A 19,421-nucleotide genomic window follows, 5' to 3' on the forward strand; every position below is an offset into this window, starting at 1 on the left:
TTACCTGTAACTGATGATCTTCGAGTGGTCATCTATGCAGTCACACACATGGGTCTTGCCGCAGGCAACGGATCCGTACCTCGGAGTCTCAGCTCGCCTAGAGTGCTTTTTGGCGCGCTTCCCACTCAGTCTGGGGAGCAGGCATCGACTCCGCATGCCTGGAGCGAGGGGGAGGCGCGATTCCCACTCAGTTTCTTCCAGCCGCCACTAACACTCTACAGGGGTAAACATCAAGGCAGAGAAAGCCAGCAGCGGGGAAGGCTGGGTGGGCGTGTGTGACAGCACAGATGACCACTCGAAGATCATCAGTTACAGGTAAGCAATCTGTTTATCTTCTTCGTGGTCTCTGTGTAGTCCCACACATGGGTGACTAGCCAGCTAAAGGTCACAGAGGTGGGTGCTGGCAAGAAAAAAAGAATATTAGTCACAACATCTAAAAGTTAGAAAGAAGCGAATCCACTCACCAGTCACTTCAGTGGAAGATGGACCTGAGGACCGCTTGGCCGAAGGAGGCGTCTCGTCTGGCACGAACGTCCAAGGCATAATGGGAGACAAACGTGGACGGTGAGGACCATGATGCCGCAGCACAGATGTCCTCCAAGGAGACGCCGTGCAAGAAGGCCGAAGACGTCAAGACCGCTCTAGTTGAGTGAGCCTTAAGGCCTTCAGGTAAGGATTGCTTAGCAACTTCGTAACACAACCGAATTGCACTGGATACCCACTTAGAGAGTCTTTGGGTAGAAATTTTGTGCCCTCTGTGAGGATTGCCGTAGGCCACAAACAAGTTAGGGTCCTTACGGAACGGTTGTGTACGAGAGAGGTAGAAGGACAAAGCTCTTCTGACGTCGAGGGCGTGTAGAGCTCTTTGCCCAGGGTCCTTAGGATCAGGAAAAAACATGGGCAACGAAGTGGAGGTTGACAGATGAAACTGTGACACAACCTTGGGTAAGATGGAAGGGTCCGGTCTTAAGACCACCTTGTTCTTATGAAAGACTGTATAAGGAGAGTCAGAGCGGAAGGCACACAAGTCACTGGCCCGTTTGCCAGAAGTAAGAGCAACCAATAAGGCAGTCTTCCAAGACAGCAGACTGAGGTCCACGGTGGCCAGGGGTTCAAACGGGGGTTTCATAAGATGTGAGAGCACTAACGACAAACTCCAAACTGGTACAAACGGTTTGATAGGAGGGTGAAGGTGCAACATGCCCCTTAGGAATGATTTGGACAGTCTATGAGAAAAGACAGTCTGGCCATCAATAAGTTCGTGGAAAGCAGGAACGGCTGAAAGGTGAACCTTTAAAGAGGAGTAGCTGAGACCTGACACTTGCAAGGACAGTAGGTATTCCAGGATCGAAGGCAGGGGTACAGACTCTGGGTGGAGATGTTGGGATGATGCAAAGGAACAGAAGCGCTTCCACTTGCACTGGTAAGAGCGCCTGGTGGAAGGTTTTCTAGCATTCAGTATAACTTCAGCTACTCTTGAAGATAGGGATGTGGACGAATTCTCCAAGCTATAAGGGCCAGAATTTGAGGGTTGTGGTTCAGCACCTGGCCGTGAGCTTGGGTGAGATCGCCTGCCAGGGGGAGGCGGCGTAAGTGTGGCAGGACATCTGAAGAAGCCTTGTGAACCATGGTTGCCATGGCCACCATGGTGCTATCAGAATGCAGTCTGTGCCATCCTGAGCAATCTTGAGTAGTGATCGGGTAATTAGAGGGGTTGGTGGAAAGAGATAATGCAGAGGACCCCTCCAGATGTGAAGGAAAGCATCGTTGCCTCTCCTGGTATAAAAGAGAGGGCATTTCGAATTGTCCTTCGAAGCAAAGGCATCTATTTTGGGAGTCCCAAAACAAACAAAAATGCGATGCAGGTAGAGTGGATTGAGGGACCATTCGTGGTCGTCTATGCGAATCCTGCTGAGAGAATCGGCCAGGACGTTCTCTATGCCTGGAAGGTGAATGGCAGTCAGGTAGATGTTGTTTTCGATACACCATTCCCAGAGCAGTATGGCTATGCGGCACAGTCGGAGAGATCTGGTGCCGCCCTGTTTGTTCACGTAGAACACTGTGGCCATATTGTCTGTTGTGATCTGGACGTGTCGATCCCTCACAGATGGAAGGAACGATTGAAGGGCCCTGTGCACGGCAATGCGTTCTAGGCAGTTTATGTGCATAGCCCTCTCGGACACAGTCCACAGCCCTCTGACAGTTTTGTCCTCTAAGTGGGCTCCCCATCCTCACTTGGAGGCGTCTGTGGTTACGATGACAGATGGAGGAAGAAGAACAAAAGGCATCCCGCAAAGCAAATTGTCTGGTACTGTCCACCAAAGGAGGGAAAGCAGAGCATTCTGAGGGACAGTGAGAACAGTATTCTGTGGTTGTAGGTGTGGATGGTAGGCATGAACAAACCAAAGCTGGAGATGTCGCATGCGCAGTCTTCCAAATCGAAGGACCGACGTGGTTGCAGCCATGAGGCCGAGGAGACGTTGTATGGTGATTGCAGGCTGCATAGGGGTATGTTGGACCAGCTGGGCCAGGGACATAATGGTTCGGGCACGATCCTCTGGAAGGAAGACAAGATGAGGAGACGTGCAGAGACGAGCACCTATGAACTGCAAGTCCTGAGTTGGGGTGAGGTGCGATTTGATGACATTCACACAAAGGCCCAGGGAGGCGAGAAGAGAGAGAGTTGTTTTGAGATTTCTCGCCAGCTGGTGCACTGTAGGGGCAATGAGCAACCAGTCGTCTATGTACAGGAACACTGGAATGTTGCGGAGGCGCAGGGCAGCTGTGACTACTGCCATGCACTTCGTAAACACTCTGGGTGCGGTGGAGAGCCCGAACAGGAGAGACTGGTACTGGAAGTGATGATGCCCCATGGCGAAGCGAAGATATTTGCGGTGCTGAGGCCTGATGGTCACATGGAAATAAGCGTCCTGGAGATCCAGGGATGCCATCCAGGAGTCCTGCGGAATTAGAGAAAGGATGGATTGGAGGGAGATCATTCTGAATTTCCTGTAGACTATCCGCTTGTTTAGCCTCCTGAGATCCAGAATGGGTCGCTTGGCCCCATCCCTCTTGGGCACCAGGAAGTCCTCAATCTTTTGCTTAATGTCGGGTTGTAAGTTAGTCGACCTCAGCCAGGCGTGACGACGTAGAGCCACTGATGAGGCAAAAACTTTGGAAGAGCAGGAAACAGCATGTCTCAAGGAGTTGATTTGCTGCTTCGGCACTCGTGACAGTTCTGAGACTAGATTAGAAACAGCTTTCTGGGAGGTCTCGGACATGAATGGAATATGCAGTGTAATTTGGTTGGCAAGGTTGTATGTATATGCTGCAAAATAAGCTAGGTAACTGTCGAGTTTGGAGTTTGTGGAGGCAAGGCTGTAGATCTTGCGAGCCAGTGTGTCCAGCTTCCTGCCCTCATGATCAGGTGGAGTTGGATGTTGCGATGGTTTGGCCTTAGTCGCTGAATGAACGATTATTGAATTAGGAGCTGGGTGGGAGGGTAAAAATTTGGATTCGGGCACGTGCACCCTGTAAAGGGAGTCGAGGTGCTTCGAGGTAGGTGGTATCGAAGCCGGTTTGTCCCAGGACTCGTGTAAGCCCTCGAGGTGGACAGGCAACATGGGTAGAATTGAACCCGCTGGAAAATCTACCTGAACAAGATCATGAACAATATCAGAGACTTTGGGAGAATCAGAAGGGAGAGGGCTATTAAGGGCTTAAAGCCATGGTAGTGATTAAATAGAGGTATGCTTTGGAACTGTCAGAAGGTGAAAGTCGGGTAGGTTGGGTTGAATCCTATACAGAAGAAACGGGAGGGTCTTCAGAGTCTGAGGGATCCGAGGTGCCTATCTCGAATTGAGATTCTTTGGGCGGGGACGACATACGAGGTTTGGTAGGTGCGGAGGGTGTCTGATCTCTGGGAAGCTTAGGTTGGAGATTGGATGTTAGGGCTGCAATGGGAGCTGTTGCCGGAGCTGTAGATACTATGGCGGAAGCTGTATGGGGCATCAAGGGCTCTTTAGATAGATATCAGTCCCGAGGGGGTTCATAGGGTCGAAGGGTCTCACGGGTCCAAGGGGAGTAATATTCCTGGTCTCTATAACGGGAAGGACGAGAGCATGGGGAAGGACGACGGTATTGAGGAGATTCCTGGTCTCTAGAACGGGAAGGACGACAGTATTGAGGTGATGTATGTTCTAGAACTCGGGTTCGAGAGGACTTACGGTACCGAGGGGAATCGTGGAAGTCCCGGATTCGAGGCATCAAAACATTACGCATGTGGGTCTCGGCATCGAATTCATGGTACCTGGATCGACGGGAACTCTGCTCGGAAGGGGAGCAGGAGTAACGCTGGTGAATCCGTCGGGGCCGAGGAGATGGCGATCGGGACGGAGAAGAATAGTCATATCGACGACCTCGGTAGTAGTCCTGGTAAGGAGAGGGAGAACGAGGAAGACGACGTCAAACCAGAGAGCGGGACTGGACCCGTTGAGTGGAGACCTGTATGGAAGACTCTCTATATAGTGGAGAGACTGCAATGTCCCGAAAAGACCCGGATTGAAACCTCGAATGGGTAGGGTCCGAGGAGGGGTCGGGTTCCAGGATTTCGTATGGTACGACGCTATGGATCAAGGGGGAATGAGACCCGATCGGTATAACCTCCACCGTAGGTGGAGAGTGCGGAGTTAGCTGTGGCATGTCAGAAATAACACCAGAGGGCGCCAAAAACTCTGGTGGTATGATTGGAGCCGAAGCCATCGGGGTGGATTGCACGGTCGAAGTCGATGGTGTCGGATCACGGGACTTCTTTGGAACCGAGGTCGGCGAATTTGAGTGACAAGACTTCTTCGAAGCCTTATGGCCCTCAGAGTGCTTAGATGGTCTCTTGTCGGACTTATGCTTTTTCGGAACGTGAAGAGCAGCCGACGCAGCCGAATCTCCCGCTCATTGTGGGGGAGGCGGCGAATCCGAGGTGGGCATAGCCCGAAGAGACTTTTCAAGCAGAAAACTTTTAAGTTTAGCCGCTCGGTTTTTTCGCGCCTGTTTTCCAAAGCTGGCGCAATGAGGGCAAGTATCTACCCTATGCGATTCGCCCAGACAGAACAGGCAGTAAGAGTGTCCGTCTGAAGTGGGGATTTTAGATCCACACTTCCGACATTTCTTAAAGGTGATTTTCCCTTCCATACGCTCCGGACAGGGGAGGGAAAGAAGGGGGGGAGGAAAGGGGAAAGAAAGCGCAGAATAGGGCTTTTTTAAAAAAAAAAAATTTCTATGGACGAAGGAACTAGGCGAAGGAGAAGATAAAGATGAAGAAATACGATACCAACAGGAGGGAGAGACGAGACAAAGAGAGGAATGCAACAAGGTAGGTGTTGTCCGGGCGGCGGAAAGGAAGAAACTGAGTGGGAATGGCGCCTCCCCCTCGCTCCAGGCATGTGCAGTTGATGCCTGCTCCCCAGAGTGAGTGGGAAGCGCGCCAAAAAGCGCTCTAGGCGAGCTATTAGAGACTACAAGGTACAGATACATTGCCTGCAGGAAAGACCCATGTGTGGGACTGCACAGAGACCACGAAGAAGATCAACTAGATTTTCAGGATGTAAGCTTCCAAGAGTCAAAACTCTCTTCATCAATGTGGCAGTGGATCAAAATTGTGTCAAGAGATACAAATGTCAGCTGCACAAATCAGAATTTGCCCCCCTCCCCTTTCAGCCAGTGCTTGATTTCCATCAGGAACTTCCACCCATTGGCAGGGACCTTTCATAACTAGTTCCATGGAAAAAAGCAATTTACAGCTGCTCAGGAGCTCTCGTACCACTTCTTCCTTGGTATGGGTCTAAGACTGAACATTACAGACAGACAACAGAGTTGCATCCTGATGCAATGACGCTCTGCTTCTGATTGGTGGTGGGATTAAGTCTTTCAGGTCTGAGCGAATGCAAAGCCTTGCAAATCAAACCAAAAGAACCTTACTTGTGCATTTCATTGAAATACATTACCAGTCAGAATGCTTCCTGAGTTACAATTTTAAAAAGTATTTCCCTTTATTAGCTTGCTAGTTAATAATAGCAAACAGCCATTGTCAGTGTTTTCGTTCCAACAGTGATCACGAAGAAATCATTATAAACACTAACAGGTTATTTAGTTTACAGGACATGGCATTAAATGGCAGTATAATATATAAAAGTATATATTATATATAACAAACCCCTCAATGGCAAGGATGGAGGTTTGGGGGGACTAGTTAAAAATAAGATTCTTTTATTGGGGAACAAAAGGAACCATTCTTTTATTGGCTGGCAGCATATATATATTGTGTAGACATTTATTTTTATTGTACTGTACTTCAGATCACAACAGTCAGCCTTCTACTGAATCAGACTGTTAGCCTATCAAGGCCTGTATTGCCTGCTTCAATTGGCAGCAGCTCTCCAGGGTCTCAGGCAGAGTTCTTCCACATCACCTGCTATTTGATCATTTCAATTGGGGATGTCAAAGACTCAGCCTGGGACCCTCTGCATGTAAGGCTCTACCACTAAGAGACAATGCTTCCCCTTGACATGAAGCTGCATTATACTGAGTCAGCCTGTTGGTCTAACAAGATCAGTGTTGATGCTCAGTGGCTCTTCTGGGTCTCAGGCAGAGACTGTTCACATCACCTATTGCTGGTTCCATTGAACTGGAGGTGATGGAGGTCGAACCCGGGAATTTCTGCATGCCAAGCAGATGCTCCACCCTTGAGCCGTAGTCCCACCCATATAATACAGGCAGCACATTGATCTTGCTGATTGGTAGTCATGTCAGAAGAGGTGTGGAAACTGAACTTCAGTACCATAGCCACAGTGGAGCCCACAAAGGCAAATGCCCCCTCTCCAATTTGTAGGTAAAAGCTGTTTTCATTTCCCTGCTAGCTGTCAGCTTCTAGCTGGAGGTATATGCTTACCATTTCATTGTCTCTGGCCAAGGAGGTCACTAATATTTCTAAAGTGTTGCTGGATCAGAGAGAAACTGACTAGCTGGAGGTGTGAACTGACCAATTAATTGTCTTTGACCAGGGAAGTCATTAGCACAGAGTTGTCAAACTCATCTGATACGAGGGCTGGATCTGACACTTGTCACTTTGTTGGGCTGGTCATGCATACCATAAAATGTAACATGAGGTACCAGAGATATAAACTTTATAAAGGTGATTTCAGATATCAAATGGCAATAGCAGGTGAATGACAATAGCAGGCTTGACTGTCAGAGTATACAGTCATCAGTCCACAGCTAGAGCTGCAATGATCTACATGTCAGTAGATGATCTGACAGTTGACACCTGGCAGTCCTCCAGATTGCATCAGCTAGGATGATGTAAGGGGGAAAAGTATAATGACTCAGCATTAAGCTGATTGGATAATGAACTGTGCTGAAATGTATAAATGGAATGTAGCCCAGTGCTACGTGTGGTGGATGGATGGTGGTTGTATATGCGGAGCACTTTGTTAGTCTGTGTAAATATCTGTAAATAAATAGTGTATATAGTTTGCCTAACAGCAGCTGTGTGCAGACTTTATTCCTTCGAGTCTCAAGAGACTACACACTAAACGCCAACAATGACTGGATTAGGTGTGAAATGCAGAGGGGCAGCAGGCGTGGAGATACCAGCATTGGTAGTGAGACAGGAAACCTAGGTCTCAATTCCATCCAGGAGGATGCAAAGAATAAATGGACGCAAGTCTGACATTAGAAACCACAACATTCAGTTGCTGACCTAAAAGCAGCAATGATTTTACAAAGAAATTTCAAAGGAAGATTAGAAAGAGAGACTGCTGAATTGCACTTGATAGTGAAGCTCAAGACAATGCATCCTCCTGGACTGAACTGAGAGCTAGTTTTCCTGTCTCATTACCAATGTGTGCTATTATCATATGGGATCTGAAATCACTCCACTCTCCAAGATTTAAGGTCCAATTCAAGTGTTCTAGTTCCTAATCAGTGTCTTTTTAAAAAAAAACAAATCCAGATAGAAACAGAGAAATCCAGTCTTTTTTAAAAACAACCTTTCAGAATAAGTCAAAATAATTTCCTCAATGTACATTGTACTTGTCAGAAGAATCTATCCACCCTCCCTCCCACCCAAGAAGTGTGCTTGTGCACAAAAATTTATACCTGGAATAAAACATCGTTGATGTTGAAGCTGTTTTCTCTCTCTCTTTCGTCCCCCTCCCTTCTTCCCAAAAGAGGAGAAGCAGCCCAGGAGAAGGGAGCAGAAGCTCTGTGTGTGTGAGAGAGAGAGGGGGGGGAGAGGGAGGGGGGGAGAGAGAGAGAACGCCGGGGGGGGCGGGGAAGCAAGAGGCAGGAAACAGGAAGCAAAGAGCTACTGAGGGAGCTGGGAAAAAGCAAGCTACAGTGTGAGTGTTGCAGCAGCCCTGGAAAAGCAACCAGAAGGAAGTTGCTCAAGGTCCTGAGTTGGGCCAGATGTGGCCCACAGGCTGCATGTTTAGCACTCCTGCTTCAGCATTTTTAAAGTGCTGCTGGGTCAGAGAGTAAGTGACTAGCTGGAAGTGTGAACTGATCATTTCATTGTCTATGGCCATGGAGGTCATTAGCATTTTTAAAGTGTTGTTGGGTAAGGCTGGCGAGAAATTGACTTATACCCTTCTGTCTGTTCTATGCTAAAGGAGAAAAACATTTTTTTTAAAACCTCCAAGTAGTTTTTCCATAAGTTAAGTTAATATGAAGGTTCTTATAAAAGTTTACTTGTGAGCCCTGACTTGGAATAGAAAAAATCCTGGCTACAGTGGTGCTGGGCCTGATTTAGCCAAGGCTTAACCCTCCCACTGAACCCAATGGGGTAGATCCTTGCACTTGAATAAGCAAAGTTTACTTGGTTTCAAAAATGTCTTCCCCCTGCCTTTCCCTTTGGCTCAAGTCTAGAGCCTTCCTCCAACTGGGTGGGTCTTAATATCCCTCTAGTGCCCTGCAGTGTAAAATGCATGCACAACTGTTCAACCAGAAACTTTAAAGCTGTTTGTAAACTGAAATTTAAAAAAAGGCTCACTCACTCACAACTTTTATGCTAGTAGATCTTTTGGCTCACAAAGCGGAATTTTTGCCCTCAAGACATCACAGCTTAGAAAGAACATTTTAAGTAACCTCCAGACTGCCTAGCTACATCTGTTGAACAACCCCTTTGTATGACTTTCTCAGCTCCTAACTCTGATACTTGTTGGAATTCTGAGTATTTATATTGCATGTCTAGGCAATGTCTAAGTTCAGTCATTATAGGGTTAAATATGTTTACCAGTTTGTATTGTTTAGCTGACTCAGGAAGGGAAATCTGGCTCACTGCCAATGAGATGAGAGTTGATGGAACGTGAAGGAAAGGGTTGAAAAATGATGGTTAAAGAAGAGCAGTTGGCAGTTTTGGATCTAGGGAGAGCAGACTGTTTACCAAGCTTGTTAGTGATAGAGTAAGGGTATAGTCTATAGTATTATTTTCATCACAGTGTCCCTGTCCCTTTAGAAATAAAATATATTTTTCAATACTAAAGATCTCTCAATTTCTTTTGTGATCCAGCAGTCCATTGAACTGTCTGGGAAAATTTAAACAATTTCCCTCACAAAATTTCCCAACAATACTGAACTCTCAACTCAGCTTGTCTTTGGACCCTGGAACCCTGCAATGCTCCACCCCCAACCTCCATGACAATGACTCTGCCTTGCCCCACTTTTGGACCCCTGACATTGGACTGAGCAACCCTGCCTTGCTTAACTTCTGACACCTGATACTTGGAGCCAGCAAGTCAATACAGTGGTAATAACTTGCAAGTCAGCAGTTACGCTTCCTAGTCTGAAGTTCCTTTGCAATAAAACAGCTAGTTTGATGTCACCCATTGAATTTTCTGGGTGGCTGAAGTGTTCTCCTACAGGATTCTCAGTCTTGTGATTCCTGATGTCCGATTTGTGTCCATTTTTCATTTGGTGTAGGATTTGACCACTTTGTCTTATGTAGGGAACCGAAAGGCATTGTCAGCACTTAATGGCATATACAGTGTTAGAAGGTGAGCATGTGAATGAATAAGCCTGAGATTGTGTAGTTGATGTTGCTTAGAACATGTTGAGTTTGGTGTCCCTACCCTGTACCTGATGTAGCACAGTCACATATGAGTTGTGGGTCCACCTCAATTCTTGCACATGTGGTGAGCAATTAGGATCAGGATTACAGTTCATGTAGAAAAGGGGCTTCAGTCTCCTCCCTGTGCCTTTTTCCCAGCCTGAAACAGTACTGGAGAATACTAATTGGGTAAATCCAAACCCTTGTATCCCACAGGCCCAACAGCAGCCACCAACCAGTGTAGTGTAACAGACGGACTTGGATTAGGAAGCCCTGGGTTCAAATCCTTTGGGCATGTTACTGTCTTTCAGCCTGACCTACCTCATAAAACTGTCACTGTGAGAATAAAAGGGGGAATTCCCACAGGCTGCACAGCCTAAAAAATGAAGTACTGAACATGAACAACCAGCAGAAGTTTGACAGCTGAAAATCTAGGGCATCTTCAGCAATTTACCTGAATATAAAGACTGGTGCCAGGTCAGCTCTGTTGAATATGGGCTGCCTTGATTTTCTTTAATCAGAGATGTGCTGCTGCCTTGCCCTTCCTGGTATTGCAAAAATTACAGTAAGGACAGATAGATGGGAATAAATTAGTTGTTTCAAAAGAACTTTTGTTTGTTAATTTCACTCTGACTCTCAAGCAGGCCTGTAGCTATGGGGGGGGGGCTGGGGGAGCCATGCTGCTCTATTTTAAAAAAAACCCTTCCCTATGTAGGGCCTCTCCATTGGAAGGCTTTCAGGACCCGTGGAAAAGGGAGGGAGAGAGAGAGGGGCAGCGAGAGAGAGAACAGGAGAGCGGCAAAGAGAGAGAACAGGAGAACGGCAGAGGGGGAGCAGTGAGGGGGAGAGTGGGAAAGCGGTGGGGGGGCACAGAGGAGGGGGAGAGAGTGCAAGACAAGAGAGCAACAGTGAAAGCAAGAGAGACAGCACGAGAATGAGAGAGCGAAAGCGAGGGGAAGAGCGGCAGAGAGAGAATGGCAGAGAGAGAGAGGGGGGACAACGAGAGAGCGGCAGCGAGAAAGTGGGAGAGCAAGAGAGCAACAGCCAGAGAGAGAGTGTGAGAGTTGGGGCTGGGTGGGCTGGCCACTGGAGGGAAGAAGCAGCCAAGTCCCATGCCCCCCCCCAATTTTTTAGCTCCCGGGCCCCTCCACCCAAAATTTTCTGGCTACAGGGCTGCTCTCAAGTCAGGTTTCTGAGTTGCCCATTAATGGCCTCTTGAACTATTCTTTATGTCTAACTCAGAAAACCACCATATATTTTGCTAAGACAGTATGGCCAGGGCTACGTGTGCTCTGTACTAAAACAATTAGCAACTCTTTGCTGGAGAAATCCAAATTCTACACCAGAAATGCTAAAACCACCAACATTTATAAATTGTGCGACTGTACATTCACTACTTTTTACTACTTCCTCTAGCAGGAAGGGGGAGACCAATGCATGACACTTAAGTCCTACCTTTTGACCACTACATGTAGTACTCATGTCCATTACCAACATAACAGGCAATAAGCACCGTACCCCAAAAACTGCATGTTCTTCACAGGATGAGTCTCTTGGTTCCTGAGGTCATAATTCTTACAATTAGAGAATTTGCTGCATGCATTGTACAGCCAGAGACGGCCACTCTCAAGAGGAAAAAGGTGAGCCAAACTTCATGTACAAGGACTCGAAAATTTAAAAAAACCAACTATAGTAGCAGATATTCCACATTTTCAAACTTCCTTCTACAATGAGGGCCAGAATATGAATTGCAGTGAAACCTTCACATCTGTCACATCTACTTTGATGGACACAATCACTACCCAGTAGTGCCATCTAATCATACTGAAAGGCAAGGCAAATGTGTTAAGAAGAACAAATGGGTGACAAGATGCAAGGGCATCTAAGGCACAGAAGTTTCAGACACAGTCTCCTTTCCACGCAGCCTGTATGGCATCACAAGCAGTTGATATAAATTTGCTTGACCTTTTTCTGCAAATTCAGCTTTAGCTCTAAAGGATGATCTAGGTACCCAAACTCACTACAATTATAATGGCTAACCATTCCACTCAGTTACTTCACTGTGCTGCAAAGGAAGGTTAAAATACCACTGCTGAATGGGAGCCAGTCTGTACCTTGGAATCTGAAGAATCCTCCAGTTCTATAAGCCGATCCAAATCGAGCATTACAGAGCTATTTTTGGGAGTTCCAAGGAGTTTGACTGTTGAGTCAGAGAATTCCTGAAGAAGGAAGGAAAATCAGTTTAAGAATAAAACAAAAGTTGGAAAATAAATGCCTTTGGGAGAGGGTGGTACTGTCAAAATATCCTCCATGATCTTACAGCAGCCTCATAGATCTATGGCCTAAAATCCTACTAAGGATTGCATACTTAGCACTCAAAATTATTGCCACGCTAGCTCAAAAGTTTCCACACATGAGAATTAAAGTAGTTCTTGTTCCACCCAGGGCTGTAGTGCTAACCCTACCAGAATACCCAAATGCCTTCCTTCTGTTTTTTTCCCCCTCTTTGGACATCATCAAAAGGAGGGAGGCTCAAATGTAACCTAAGATTCATGGATGCAAATGCTCAGAAAATGGCTTTTGCTTTCCCTCTGGCTACAGGATACACAAAATCCACATCAATCACAAGGTAACATTTCACTTAAAGTCTCTTCCACTCACTACCATGCATTACCAATATTCACATGTTCACACAGACAGTAAGACAGAGGTGCAATGGATGTTTAGCATCATAAACTAAAATATCCTCCAATGCAAAATAGCCGGGCTGTCTAAGGGCATCCAGGATCTTCAGTTAATTAATCTTATGCATTTTTACCAACTGACAACTATGCCTTCCACTCACAGACCTGCCAATTAAAATTGGACTCCTTCAATTATCCCTTTAAAGCTTTATTTGAATGCCAGTTAAATCAATTAAAGCTTGCAGATTCTGTTCATATAGCTACAGTAAAGGCTTTCATTCTCTTGTACATCTTTTCCAACACACAGCAAAGCACTGACTACCTTCATATTTCACTAAATGAACTATTTTGAGAACTTAATAGTTCAGTTCTAAACCTTAGATTCTAGTAATGATATCATATGCTCTTTCAGCAGAGAAAATGTCACTGAAGATCCAGCTCTAAGGGAGGTGAGAACACTGCAAATGCACTTAAATTCACAAGGACGCTGTCAAAGTGCACCAAGCTCAAAGCAGCCTAATCAGGACTTCTGTTTTTTTTTAAAAAAGCCCAGCAGGAACTCATTTGCATATTAGGCCACACCCCTGACACCAAGCCAGCCAGAACTGCATTCCTGCTCAAAAAAAGCCCTGCTGCTAACACCTCTCCTACCTTGCATCAGCCATATATGAAGTAGACAAGCAGTACACATTGACAAATGGTATATACAGATTTCAGAGGAGGCAATGAGAGTTTGGCTTTTCCCACCTACCCCGTTGCTGCTACCACTTCTTCCTCTTCCCATTACCTTTAGCAGATCTTGAACCCAGCTGAGCAGGTAATGGATTAATAAGGGCAGAGAAGCTCAAGAGTGAAAAGGGGACAGAGAAGCAGAAAGGAAAGAATGTGAAAGGTGACAAAGAAAAGAGCAAAAAAGGAAGCCATATGTTGTAGGGCAAAGGAGGACAAAGAGGAAAAGGAAACTTGAAAGGGGATAAGAAAGGAGCATGGAGGGGTCAGAAAGCAAGGCAAACAAATTGGCACCAAGAAACACATTAGATTTCAAGGATTGCTGCTGCACAGTATGGAGGCAAAATCAGCTTCCAGGATCAAAGCAAGATAGACTGCAGTGCAGACAAAGGCACAGTGTGCTGGGATAGCATAGGCAGACACGCAAGATGTCTGTATGGGACACTAACCACCAGATGTGTTATGTGTGTTAAGTGCTGTCAAGTGGCACCCGATTGATGCCGACCCCATCGATTTTTTTCAGGGGTAAGAGACTAACCTAGATGGCTTGCCACTGCCTTCCTCTGCATAATAACCCTGGAATTCCTCAGTCATCTCCCATTCAAATACTAACCAAAGCCAACCATACTTAGCTTCCAAGATCCACCAGATAGCCCTAGATAAAGTCCCAGGCACTGCTGAGGTCTTGCACTGTTATGAGGGATGGCCACCATGCCTACTGAATAGCTACTCCAGATTTTAATCATTTCACTTGCCAATGTGTCCCAGGCCAGTCCTCCCCTGGATTCATGAGTTAATTACTGCTGCCTGTTACTATTCATAGCTGGGGATAAGGCTCAGTGGTTCTTAGTCCTCATCTTGGGCTGTTTGTGCAAAGCACTCCCTTTTACAACCAAGTATCCTCTCTTTAGGGTTCCCAGCAACAACCCCCCCCCCCCTAATCTATGTGTACATGGCAAGAGGGCCAGAGAAACACCATATGCCACAATATTTGATACATGGGTGTCCTGGCTACAGAGTGCTTAGGATGGCTGTGGCTGGCTGCGGACTTAGGGAGCAATCTTAAGGAGGACTATGTGGAATTCCCATTTTACCCAGGGAGGCTTTACTCCCAGGAAAGTGCTTTTAGGATTGCAACCCTTGCTTGGTATCATAAGCTATACCATAGCTATGTTGGTGGCTGGGGACAAGGCAGGGAGACTTTGTTATTCTCACAGAGTTCAATGGTAATATCTTTACTTACACTAGTATTCTTGCAAGAGGCAGGACCTGGACTGCAAGCCCCCAGCATGTACACACGTACACACATACAACAGAACTCCCCAGTGGTGTCCATTTTTTGCTCCCTTGCTAGCACAGCCACATCAGTTCCTGGTTTACACTGTAGCAGTGTCAACAGAGCACTACACAAGGATATCTCTAGGTATACCATAATATCTCCCCTTTGTGCGGACATATGGCCAGATTAATGGCGGGGTTTAGGATTGTGCTGTCAAACACCTGCATACAGGTGTGAAAAATGCTACTGCATTTGGCCACTCGAGTCTTATTTTACAAAATGACATCCAGTTCTTTCAAAATAACATGATACCAAACCAAAGAATTCAGTCTATTAAAGCTGCTGCTGCCACTGAGTGAGCAAATGGGCAAATGACAGCACAACATCAAACTAATGCACACTTCTTGAACTGCAGAGAGTAGAAGGAGGTCGTGTTGACACTGGATGGTCTCATACTGTCCAGCACCACTCCACTTCTGATATAAGAGATTATCCCGTTTCAATCTGCATTTTGCCACATCATTTGCACTAGGCCTTTAATCCTGGTTTAAATGTCCCCAAACTGACATTCTACACTAGAATCATAGAAACCAACTCTCTGATTCTATGATTTTAGTGTAGAATGTCAGCTTGGGAACAAGGCTAAACCAGGATTAAAGGTCTAGTGCAAAATTGGATCACTTCTAGCAGGGCTGGAAAACCCCTCTTCCCATGATGATGGTACAAGAGAGGATACAAACAGAGAAAATCAGAGAAAGATAAATTAAGCAAACAAGGAGGTGTGAAATCTGAACAGCACAGAAACCACCCTCCAGGAAAGGAGAAGAGGAAAACCACAAGAGGTCTTCCATGCTGTGAGAGATATTTATTAACGGATTATGACAATTAATTAGGATCAGGCTGAGGTTTTTTTATTCATTTCACCTAGTCATTACTAAACTAGAACTAGATTTGAGTCCAACAGCCTCTTAGAAACCAAGACTTTCAGGGTATAAACTGTTGAGATGCTTATACTCCAAAAACTTTGTCTCTGTGGGGCTACTGGACTCTAATCTAGCTCTTCTATTACAGACCAACATGGTTACCCTCTGAAACTATAATAACTAACTCATATTCTTTGAATGTTTCTGTAGTTTCTCAATTTTCTCTCAACTCCACCTGTATCTTGGTAAAGCTACTCATGCGGTCTCAAAGCACACCAAAAATGTGCTCACCTCCACTGCTCTCACTCTCTCCTTCTCGGTGCAGTATGAGAACTTAGAAAACATTTACCTTTCACAACTGACACAGTGCACATGCCAATAATCAATATGTTAATCCTCAAGTGAACACTTCTTTCAAAATCTGCAATCAACTAAATGGTGGTAGTTTAATGTGTATCTGCCTATAAAAACCACAAGCCTCAAAGTATTGTATCTATTCAAGCCCCATTAAGTTCAAAGGGGTTCCTCAACTGCTTTGAAAATAGGGGTCATAACTCTTGCCTAATTGGACCAGGTAAGTGAACAGGGTTTTTTGTCTATATGCGGAAGAGAAATTCATTGTGAATACAGATATCAATCCAAAGTAAATGGGTTTTCTTCTGCAAGCCTCTTCAGTACCTAAAAATGCATTACAATTGTGATGAATTGGCTTTGAAATGTATGGATATCTCCACACTTGCGTGACATGTTTCCATGAGAACATCAGTCACAAAAGACATAGTATCAAACAGCAAGTGTATGAAAATCCTTGTCACTCAGTCACCCATATGTTTCTCCAACATTACTGCTCACACAAACAGACCATTCATATTAGCAGTTGTTCGCAGGTATTAAAACTTATACATTGTCTCTTAGACTAATTACAAGAAAATCACAGGAATGTTATTTTTTTTTCTTCCAAGCAAACCTTCAGGGTTCATGCAGATGAACTCTGGATTTAAGGTTGCTGCTTATGCACACAGCAGCTTCCAGATAGTGGAGAGTCATTCGTTTACAGATTTGTGCAGACCCAGAATGTTGTGCACACTATCATAAATCCACACTGAAGTGCATTTGCAGGGGCATGCATATTGTCCCATTCTGACATGGGGGCCACGTCACAGAGACAACTTGCCCTAAACAACTGTATCTTATATGCCTTGTGTGCCCTTATCCCCACCAACACTCCAGATCCATTGACATAACCAAATTAATAGTACAATAGAAGCACAGAGGTGCACTAGAGTTTATCAATGTGTTATGCATGCATAGAACTTTCCCTTATTACTATTTCAGGCATAGAATTACTTAGGGAAACACAACTGTTCACTTCATTTTCACTCTGGTTCCCACAAGTGTTCCATCCCAAAAGCTAATAATTTTGGCCAAGTGCAGCTTTTAACATGAGACCAGATATTTACATTACTCTTTTATTTACCATATTTTCGCACCATAAGGTGCTCCAGAGGATAGGACGCACCTTCCTCCTGGGGGGCGATCCGCTGCCTCTGCCTCTGATCCGGCGCTTCCCCCGCACCTGCCTGCCTGGCTCCATCTTCTTCAGGCAAGCGCTGGGATCGCTCCACGTGGCCCCACCGCAAACCCAGCGCTTCGCAAGCGCCGGCTGCGGAGGGGGCAGCGTGCTTCCTCCTTGCCTGTGTGCCTAGCTTCAGCTGTGATGTTTAAAGCAAGCGCTGGGATCGGAGGGGGGAGGGAGCGATCCCAGCGCTTGCTTTAAACATCACAGCTGAAGCTAGGCACACAGGCAAGGAGGAAGCACCCGCCCCCTCCGCAAACCCAGCGCTTTGCGAGCGCCGGCTGTGGAGAGGGCAGCGTGCTTTCTCCTTGCCTGTGTGCCTAGCTTCAGCTGTGATGTTTAAAGCAAGCGCTAGGATCGGAGGGCGGAAGGAGCGATCCCAGCGCTTGCTTTAAACATCACAGCTGAAGCTAGGCACACAGGCAAGGAGGAAGCACACTGCCCCCTCCACAGCCGGCGCTTGCGAAGGGCTGGTTTTGCGGTGGGGCCACGTGGAGAGATCCCAGCGCTTGCCTGAAGAAGATGGAGCCAGGCAGGCGCGGGGGAAGCACCGGATCGGAGGAAGAGGCAGCAGATCGCCCCCCCCCCCCGGAAGGTATGTACCTTCGGACCATAAGACGCACACACTTTCCTCCCCACTTTTTTTTGGGGGGGGGGGGAGTGCATCTTATGGTCCGAAAAATACGGTAATTAACCTGCTTGGAGTCTTTTGGAGAAAGTAATAAACCAATAAAATTTGTAAATGATTTTTCTCCCACCTCTGTGATAAAAGCATGTGTATCTGAGGGACCATCTCCTCCCATACTATCCAACCCACCAGTTAATACCTGCCTCTCAAGCCCTGCTCCCTGCACCCCTCACCTTCAGAGATGAGGTGAGAGACGACCAAAGACAGGGCTTTTTCTGTGGTGGCACCTCACCTTTGGAACACCTGTCCTCCCACTGGAGGCTTGCCTGGCAACTACTTTATTTTTTTTTTAGGTGCCAAGCCAAAACACACCTTTTTACTTAGGCTTTTCAGTAATGGTTTCACCTTATCATCTTTTTAATGGTCTGATTCTGTTTTATAGATACTTTTTAATATTGCTTGCTGGTGTTTTTATGATACTTGGGCTTTTAATCATAAGCTGCCTCAATCAGGACTCTGAAAAAGCAGGATAGGACTATTCTAAATAAATAAATAAATGCAACACAGCAATTAAGAGGTTTAGAAAAGTATATCTAGTAGAACAGATATATCCAGCAATAAAACCGTTAATACATTATCTTCCTTGGCTTATATATGATTAAAAAGGGAAAGGTCCCTTGTGCAAGCACCCGTCGTTTCCGACTCTGGGGTGATGTTGCTTTCACAACGTTTTCACGGCAGACTTTTTTTAACGGGGTGGTTTGCCATTGCCTTCCCCAGTCTTTTACACTTTCCCCCCAACAAGCTGGGTACTCATTTTACTCATTTAAATCACACTTTAAAAATACAGACTTCACCTGCTGACTGAAAGATATAGCCAGCACAGGCAAATTTAAATGAGACAAGCGCCCACAGCCTCAAGTGCACCATAGAAAAGGCCCTCTCTCTTGTTATTTTTCTGTATTTTGGTAGTTGTTTAAGCAGGAGAATTCTATCAGAACCAACATTTCTCCTGTTAAAGTGCTGGATGGGAGATGATGCCTTGTCCATTAATAACTGCAACTCTTAAAGAAAAATAAGTTTTTGTCCATTGAGCTCATAATTCTACTGCAGCCTAGAGATGGTAAAACATTCAGAAGAGATCAAATTCTGCATTTGAATGTAGGTACAATTTTCTTAATCCTCATCAGGCTCTCTGAAACTGAGTACTCCTAAAGTAATAAAGAAGGAAATGAACGTACATAGAAGACTGTTTGCACACCATGAGACTGACGGAGCAGGAGCTGGTCTTCCTCCTTGGGCAGAAAGAGAACACATCAGTTATAAGCCATATTTTCAAACTAGATCCACCAATGTTTAGCTGACTCTGATGACAGGAAATGCCAAGACTTCCCTCCCTTTCAATGTCAACCAGGAGCATCCTTTCAATCATTCCATTTCTGCATCGCTCACACAACAGCAATGCACAAAAGGCCATCTCATCAGTTAAAGAAAAGCAAAATC

The 19,421-nt window shown here is 45.8% G+C and overlaps 1 protein-coding gene across 1 annotated transcript in view; it reads right to left on the reverse strand.

The window, feature by feature from the left end:
- SPOCD1 (SPOC domain containing 1) overlaps positions 1–19,421 on the reverse strand; it is a 121,014-nt gene that overhangs the window by 88,136 nt on the left and 13,457 nt on the right. Inside the window, exons 4-6 of the mRNA XM_060257907.1 lie at positions 19,160–19,213; positions 12,214–12,318; positions 10,554–10,644 (exon numbers count right to left, since the gene is read on the reverse strand). Of these exons, the coding sequence (XP_060113890.1) occupies positions 10,554–10,644; positions 12,214–12,318; positions 19,160–19,213 (250 nt within the window). The remainder of the gene's footprint in view (positions 1–10,553; positions 10,645–12,213; positions 12,319–19,159; positions 19,214–19,421) is intronic.

This window comes from Heteronotia binoei, chromosome 17, assembly GCF_032191835.1.
Source record: "Heteronotia binoei isolate CCM8104 ecotype False Entrance Well chromosome 17, APGP_CSIRO_Hbin_v1, whole genome shotgun sequence".
Classification (NCBI taxonomy): Eukaryota; Metazoa; Chordata; class Lepidosauria; order Squamata; family Gekkonidae; genus Heteronotia; species Heteronotia binoei.